An 8,657-nucleotide genomic window follows, 5' to 3' on the forward strand; every position below is an offset into this window, starting at 1 on the left:
ACCCCAAACAAAAAACCAAATAAAGCAAACAACAAACAAAACCCCACAAAACCAAACATAACCCCCCATGTTTCAGTACAAGTTTCAGTGGTCTCTGGCAGAGTTAATAAGCTTTGTGACTGCAAGTCAACTTGAACATTTCAAGGGGGAAAAACCTCAAAAAGCACCAGTCTTTTAAAGGAATTCAGAGTAAATGGCAATACACTCTACAAAACTTAGACATTTTCCCATTTTGGGTCTCCATAACAGTCAGAAGTTGTGTGACTCCTGACCAAAGGAGTGTGGAGGGCTTTCTCAGGGCAGAGGGGTCCCTGGCTTAGGGGACAGGCTGCAGCGGTCTCTGGCGGAGTCACCGTGCCTCGTGCCTGTTAAAGGCACTTCAGGAACATTCCAGGGCAAGCAGCCCCGGCCCCATTGCCCAAAGCGCTCCAAACGCGCCCCGCGGGCTCTCCCGGCCTTCACGGACCCCTGGGGGAGGGGCCGGACACAGCGCGCGCGCGCGCGCGCGCGCGCCGCCGCTGCCTTCGCGCCCTCCCGCCCCTGCGCGGTGCGCGCGCACGCATCGCCCCCTCCTTCTCCTCCGCCCCCCGCGCGCTCCCTCAGCCTCCGCGTCACGTGCCCGCCTTGCCCTCCTCTGCAGCCAATGGGCGGCGCGCCGCGCGCCGCAGGGCCCTTTATAAAGGCGCGGCGGCCGCGGGCGTGAGGTGGTGGCTGTCGGGGGGTTTGGCAGTGGCGGGTGCGGTCCGGGCGGCGCGGTCCTGTCCTTCCACCCGCTTCCCTTTCCGTGCCGTACGGTCCTTCCGCCCGTCTCCCCGAGCCGCCCGGGAAAGGCCCAGGTCTGTGCCCGGGACGGGAGGAGGTGGTCGTGCCGGAGGCGGGCGGGCGGCTGGGGAGGGGCGGCCATGTCGGGGCCGCGCAGCGCCTGAGCGGGCAGCGGAATCCGCCGCGGCGGCGCGCAGCGAGAGCGGGCCCTGCCTGCCGCCCTGCCGGAAGGGAGAGCGGGGCCGGCGGGGCTCGGTGCCCGCGCGGGCGGCGGGTTCGGGCGGTCCCTGCGGACCTGGCTCGGTCCCATCGCTGGGCGAGCGGCAGCAGCGGCGCTCCCGCAGAACGGCTGTGTGTGCTTGTCTCCTCCTGTCTGCCGTCCCACCTCCGTGCCGGAGCTCTACGTCTTCTCTAACAAACTCTCTGCCTTGCTTCTCCCCCCGCCCCCCGGGCTTCTGCTTTGTGGATGTTGGCGGCTTCATGTTGTGACAGGAGAATGTGTGTATGTCCTGGGCCCAGGCGGATCGGTATGTATCTCTCTTTGTGGAGCGACGGGCTCGGGGGTCGGATGGGAGCCGGGGAAGAGGCTGCGAGGCTGGGCTGTGTCTGCGGGCTGAGGCCGGAGGGAAGGATTAACGGTGCTGCTTGTGTGGAATGCTTCTTATTCCTCCTCGCCACCTCCCCGTCTTCTCCAGCTGGTTCGTTCAGGTCTGTCAGGTGTAGGAAAGGAGGCACTTGAGTGTTTTTATCTGAAGCCGTAGGTGTCTTTGGCACAGTGTTTTGGAGGAACCTGTCTGTGCAGTGCCGGTTAGCCCTAACAGTATGGCTATAACGAGCCTTTAGTAAAGAAAGGTGGAACATTTTCCTGGTTTTTTTAGTGTAATACTACAAAACCCCTTAAGTTTACCATCTGACCCATTATTGGTCGTATTGTATTTACAGCTTGAAAAATAGCGCTTGTATTCTGCTCTGGGCTTGGAGAGGTATTGACACTGGATTGATTCTAGTATCTTGACAGATCTTGATTGAACTGTACCATTTCTACTTCTTTTTCTTCTCTGCCATCTTTTGATCAACTATAATGATCTTTGGATCTTAATTATTCGAAGGGCAGCTGAAGTGTCTGGTTATATATGGGCAGCTGTGTTGTAGGGGTGAGTGGGAGAGACTTTAATTTCAGTTCATGGACACTTGGAATTAGGCATTTACTTAATCAACTTGGAATTATTGGAGCTGGTATGTGAAACAGACTGATCTCATAAGCTGGCATAGATCTACTGTAAATGATATGAGCCATGGAAGATGTGAGGCCAACTTCTTACTACTTCCTTGTGGATTTCATTTGATAAGCTAATGATTAAAAGTTATGAAGATATCCTCTGGTGGCATTGCAGAACTGTTACAGCAGCAATACATTTGTATTTTTGCTTCATCATGAAGCAAAAAAACTGTCTGAGCAGTTGAGGCACCACTGTGGGTCAGCACTGAACATAAATGCTGAGCAGTCAGGACAGCTTGATCCAGGTGGAGTCTAAGGGGAGGTGTTGCTGTGGGCTGGGCACATCCACAGAACCTTAAACAAAATTGTTGCTTTTAAATGTCATGTGAAGAAATGTACAAAACTGTTACCAAAATAGCTCCTATATAATTAGAAGGCACTGAATAGAATTTAAAATCTATATTTGGAGTTACAGTCTCCTGCTGTCGTGCTTGTGCATGTGGAGCCTGGACTGGAGAAGCAAATGGCTACCATAAATTCAGTATGCATCTGGAAGCTTCAGCCAATTCACTGCTCCTGGGCATCTGGACTACAGCCCAGGCTCTTCCTGGTGCCTGCACAACAGAAAACTTCAATCTTCAGCTGTCAGTGGGGGACTCAGGAGAGTTTTTACCAATGTACAGCAGTCACTCGTTAGTACTGGGGAGTCAGTGGAGTGACAGAAACATGAACTGTACTCTGCTTTCAGCACTTAGATGTCATGTAACACAGAAATGGGCTCTAGTCTGGTTTACTTAAAAAGAGCAAACAAGGAAGAGAAAATATGGCTTACTTCCCTTTCTTGAAGCAAGGAGAATGGGGTATGGAGTGTTGTATGTTTCCAGACACTTCTCAGCCTGCCCAGGTGACCAGAATCACAGCTGAAGCTGTGGAAAGCTAATAGAAACTGCAAAATGCAATTTCTCCTATATTGCATGATCCTTTAGACTGAGTACTGGAGCTTGTTGCATATTTTATTGAGGCTGAGTCGCCTCTGAAATACTGGTATGCCTGCTTGGCTAAAAAAATCCATTTACTGACTGATGCATAACACAGCAATATCCATTTCTTGAGTAAAACAATTTGACATCTAGCAGTGCTGATAGATTCATGCTTATGACTGCACTAAGCCTTCTAATGGCCTCTTCTGAGAAAAAGCTTCTGCAATGAAACTTGATCATAAAAGAGAAAATTGCATTTGCCTTAAACGTGTGTACTTCACACAAGGCAGAGTTCAACTCCACCTCCACTCTGGAGTTGTCTCTCAAGTATTACATTGTAAAAGACTTCCTGATAATGAGGCACAGTGAATAAGGCTTTTGAGAGGCACTCTCACTAATGTTGTGATTTGGTATGTAAATGGAGACAAGGAAGAGTGTGCCAGCATACTCTGCAGGGAAGTGAAAAATATGGAAAGCTTTTAGATGTGGCAAGTAGCAGTAGAATATTTCTTCAGATACCAGTGGTCTAAACTAGCTCTAGAGTATTGTGCAAGGCTCTGTTCTAGTCAAGGAAGCAAACAATTTGCATATAGGCCTTCAATTGAGTAGCCTTTCAAGGTGTTTTATAATCTTAAAATGTACTGGGATGGAATAGCTGTTGGAAAGCTGTATTTCTTTTTTACCTCTCATACTTAACATCTTAAGCTAGAAAATTGCTGCATAGGTTGCTGTGGCTGTTTTATATATGTAACACAAGTTTGAAGCTTTACATGTCAAAGGGGGGAAGGAAACCAAACCCTCTATGGACTTCTGATTGCATAAAGAATATCAGTTCTATCACCTACTTCTTGCTTCTGCTGTCTAAGCAATCTTTGCTGTATGTCATCTCAGAGTGGTTTCTTAAGTCTCCCTGTTAGATGCTTTCTCTTCTTCAGTGTTACAGAAGGAGTTTCCTTCCTTGTGTGCCACATCTGTCTCTGTCAGCTATGAAATCACCAGGAAAGCAGATAGCTGTAAAATCCTGTGGCAATTCTGTAGAGTGCTCCATGCTAACTATTTTGCTAAGTTGCTTGAGGGTTCATTGACTGTCTGGGTGATGCTTTCACTTCCTGCCTGCTGTCTGAGTGGGTATCAGAGCTAAAATACCTGTGCTGAAGTATGGTTTAGCTTTTTTGTTACAGCCCAGTGTAGTGTCTATAAATGAGCACCTTGCAATGCCTTTCTTTGTCAAGTCCTTTGAAGCTATGAACTCCATATAATAAGCAACTTGGTTAGGAGCTGTAAACATCTTAACACAGAATTCTGGGGAGGAGAAATCTCTTAGCTGTCCCGCTAAGCATAGTTGTTCTCTTGTCTTTCAGCAATTCCAGTCCGAAGCTCCAGGCTGCCATTGTTGTCTGATGCCATGCCAGCACCAGCTCATCTGTTCCCATTGATTCGTAACTGTGAGATTAGCAGAATAGGCAGTACTGCGTGCTACTGCCACCATAAACATCTGTGTTGTTTGTCATCTCATTTTGCTCACAGTCACTTCAGATATGCACCACAGAAGAAATTTGCGGCACTTTGCAGGCCAAAGGAGCACTTTAATAACTTTATTCACGCAAGGGATTATGCTTCTACACCACAGAGGTTTTACCTCACCCCTCCGCAGGTCAACAGCATCCTGAAGGCAAATGAATACAGTTTCAAAGTCCCAGAATTTGATGGTAAAAATGTAAGTTCTGTTCTTGGCTTCGACAGCAACCAGTTGCCTGCTAATGCTCCGATAGAGGACCGGAGGAGTGCTGCCACTTGTTTACAGACAAGAGGGATGCTTCTGGGTGTGTTTGATGGCCATGCAGGCTGTGCTTGTGCTCAAGCTGTCAGTGAAAGACTGTTTTACTACATTGCTGTCTCTTTGTTACCTCATGAAACTTTACTTGAAATAGAAAATGCTGTGGAGAGTGGCAGAGCTCTGTTGCCCATTTTACAGTGGCACAAGCACCCCAACGATTATTTTAGCAAAGAGGCTTCCAAGCTTTACTTCAACAGTCTAAGAACTTACTGGCAGGAGCTGATTGATCTCAACAGTGGGGAGACTACTGATGTGAGAGAAGCTTTAATTAATGCCTTTAAGAGGCTTGATAATGATATTTCTTTGGAAGCTCAAGTAGGAGATCCAAATTCTTTTCTCAACTACCTAGTACTGCGAGTAGCATTTTCTGGCTCTACTGCCTGTGTAGCCCACGTGGATGGTGTTGACTTGCACGTTGCTAACACAGGTGACAGCAGAGCGATGCTCGGCGTTCAGGAGGAGGATGGATCTTGGTCTGCAGTTACTTTGTCCTATGACCACAATGCACAAAATGAACATGAAGTGGAACGTGTGAAAATGGAGCATCCAAAGTCTGAAGAGAAAAGTCTTGTGAAACAAGATCGTCTCTTGGGTCTCTTGATGCCTTTCAGAGCTTTTGGTGATGTGAAGTTTAAATGGAGTATTGAACTGCAGAAGAGAGTAGTGGAATCAGGCCCAGATCAGCTGAATGACAATGAATATACCAAGTTTATTCCTCCAAACTATTACACTCCCCCATACCTCACAGCTGAACCAGAAGTCATCCATCACAGGTTACGGCCACAGGATAAATTCCTGGTTTTGGCCACGGATGGGCTGTGGGAGACAATGCACAGGCAAGATGTGGCTAGAATTGTGGGGGAGTACCTCACTGGTGTTCACCACCAACAGCCAATAGCTGTTGGTGGCTATAAGGTAACTTTGGGACAGATGCATGGTCTCTTAACAGAAAGGAGAGCAAGAATCTCTTCAGTATTTGAAGATCAGAATGCAGCAACTCACCTGATACGTCATGCAGTGGGTAACAATGAGTTTGGAACTGTGGATCATGAGCGACTGTCCAAGATGCTGAGTCTTCCAGAAGAGCTGGCTCGAATGTATAGAGATGACATTACAATTATTGTGGTGCAGTTCAATTCACATGTTATAGGCGCATATCAAAATGAGGAATTGTGAATTTAATGCAGTGAACTAGTTACTAAAGTCGTAACAAGGGCCAGTATGAGCAGCAAATTTTAAAAAATCCACCCAAAAATAAAATTCAAAAAAGCCTTTGGCAAACAATTTTCATTTGTTAGATTCAGCATATCTATTGTTCCTGCCTTTCCCCAGAGGTCTAAAAACATGGGAAGTGCTATTGACCCAATACAAAACTTGAAGAGGATGTCCTAGCCTGGGAAAATAGTTTTTTATAACAACTTTGCACTATTGATTTCATGAATGCTGCTAAAACAATGTCTTGAGTTTGGCAAATTTGGATGAGGGAGGAAGTAGGATAAAGAATTCACTATCCAAGATCTGGCTGGTCAAGAAACAGCTTGCTTATAAAATATCTGCAAATATATACATTTAAGGAAACGATAAGTAAAAAGTATTGTTGAATTTTTTTACAGGGCTAATTCTTGCAATGGTTATCTGTGAATATATTGTCTACTGTTTCTTCTAAGTAGATGGTCACTTGAACCAAGTAAGTCTTCAGTGTGACAAAGTTGTCTCACTTTCATATGGACCGTGTCATTCACATAAGGATATTTGCCTAAGTGTTGACTTTCAAGGCGGGTCTAAGCCATAATCAATACCTGAGATTCTGCTACAGTTTAATCATATCTTATGCACGGTAATTTCTAAATTTCTTGTGCATTAATACTTGGCTGTGGTTTTCTGCACAACTTGTAGGGCAATAACATTACAACATGCAGCGAGGTAGCAGATAACTTCATGGAGGACTTCAGTTTTCAGTGTGAAGAAATTTTCAGACTTTTTGGAAATTCAGTATTCTTGGTTACGGCTGTGTTTGCTTTCCTAAAGGCCACGTCCTTCATGGACTCCACCTCTCCCTGGCATTGCTTAGCTACTAAATAATTTTTCACCTGAAAAGATCAGGAAATCATTGCTAACCTCTTTGTAGCTTTGTAACTTGCACTCATTTTCATTTTGGGTATTTCAAAAGGTCACAATACTGCCCTTCACTTGAACTCATATGTGTAAGTTGGGTGAAAAACTACAAATTTAAAAAATTGAAGTATGGCTTGTATATAGCATTTTAATTGGGAAGCTGACTGGCATGCATGTGTATGTTCAGTGGCTATTTCTAGCAACTTCTTTTAGTTGTGTGTTTCTGGGCAGCTGGTGTATGCATGTTTCTACAGTCCAGAATAGTATTGCAGAGCAGTCTCTGAAATGGCTCTGGCTTGGAATGGTTGAATTTGAAGATTGGCTGTACTTGTGTGCCAAAATTGTTGGGCTTGCAATGGTAAAAGTAGAGACTGACAGCTAATTGGTCATCATTGCATCTATTTGAGGTATGTTGCATTGTGTACAGATTTATTTTAACCTGCCCTTAGGTTAAAACCTGAAATGCCTGCTGAAATCCTAGTCCTTGATGACTGAGTGAACACATTTAACTTTATTCCTGGATTCTAGAAAACAGTGATATGTCAGCTTATTTCACTTTACCAAGGTGTTTCAGTTAAAATACCTCCCTAGCCCTCATCATAGCTAGTTAAATCCACACTTAACTGAAATATGCTAGGTTTCTCAAGTGGCATTTTTTACTAAATATGTCTTGCCAATTAATGTTACTGTCCATAGGGTGCACTTAGTTTGAACAATGAAGCTGTGCTATAGTAAACATTGGCTCCTCAAACTCACAAATGCTGTGTACTCAGTGGCCTGCAGCTTCACTATGTCTCTACCTAACCTTAACTATCAGCATCAGTATTGCTGTAAGGTTAATGATGCTAAGTTCACATTCAAGATGTACACAACCCTTCTTTATTTGAAGGGAAAAGGGAAACTAAAATGCTTAGACAAGTACTGGCAGTTGACATTGCTTCTGTATGTTGTGTTTTGGTGACTGTGTCATTAACTAGGTCAATAGACTATGTTCTATCATTCAAATGCAGTATGTATCTCAGCTGTTGCAGTATTTAACTTTCTTACTTTTTTTACTGTTAAAGCTCTATTAACCTGCATTGATGTATTTAACCTACAATTGTTGATACAGATTTGGTACAAGTTATAGCTAGAAGAAATGCACATTGGTCCCATGGATACAACTTTTGTTGAGGAGAAGCTGCCTTTTGTAGTAAAGATACTTAAGTATGGGGTCAGACAATATTTATGTATTGCTTGGAGACTTGCTCAGTATGTATGCAGTGAACAGAAGCAGCATAACTGCCTGCTGAACAGGTGATCTGAACAAACATCCTTTAACAGATTCCAATAAAATGATCAATTATGCAGAAATCCATGTGTATTGAGTTGATGTAGAATGTGGTATCTGTTCTGCTAGGACTTTGTTCTTTAGTGTGATCCCTGTTACGAATACTCAGATGGCCAAGGAGACCAAAGTATAAATGGAAACAGAATTGAGGTTCAGAGTGCTTCAGTGTTGCTGTGAGGCTCAGTACCACCCTGCCTCAGGCATGCTGCTGCTGCCTCCCCCAGGCAGCAAAGCTCAGATCCTTCCATCAGAATTGCTGTGTGTCTCGTTCCCAGCACCTCATGAGTACCTTCAGGGGCAGTGCTGCTGAGGAAGCAGCTGCATTTTGGATTTTAAAGCTGGGTACTGTACTCTGTATAAAGCAATACAGCATTTCACAAACAGTCTAAAATATGTGCAGATTAAATTGGGGCA

General features: G+C 45.0%; 1 protein-coding gene across 3 annotated transcripts; it reads left to right on the forward strand.

Annotated features, from left to right (window-relative positions):
* Positions 1 to 656: 656 nt before the first annotated feature.
* On the forward strand, positions 657 to 8,266 carry PDP1 (pyruvate dehydrogenase phosphatase catalytic subunit 1). Of its 3 annotated transcripts, XM_054290138.1 has the most exons (3): positions 657 to 836; positions 1,255 to 1,289; positions 4,323 to 8,266. In XM_054290138.1, exons 2-3 carry the CDS (start codon positions 1,259 to 1,261, stop codon positions 5,972 to 5,974), a joined length of 1,683 nt encoding a protein of 560 aa, XP_054146113.1. In that variant the 5' UTR covers positions 657 to 836; positions 1,255 to 1,258; the 3' UTR covers positions 5,975 to 8,266. The 3 variants fall into 3 exon arrangements, with proteins under 3 accessions (XP_054146113.1, XP_054146198.1, XP_054146076.1); XM_054290223.1 differs by lacking the exon at positions 1,255 to 1,289 and having other exon boundaries at positions 658 to 836; XM_054290101.1 differs by lacking the exon at positions 657 to 836 and having other exon boundaries at positions 994 to 1,289.
* Positions 8,267 to 8,657: the final 391 nt, after the last annotated feature.

This window comes from Melozone crissalis, unplaced genomic scaffold (assembly GCF_028551555.1).
Source record: "Melozone crissalis strain CALT ecotype California unplaced genomic scaffold, PUWL_Pcris_2 ptg000002l_1, whole genome shotgun sequence".
NCBI lineage: Eukaryota > Metazoa > Chordata > Aves > Passeriformes > Passerellidae > Melozone > Melozone crissalis.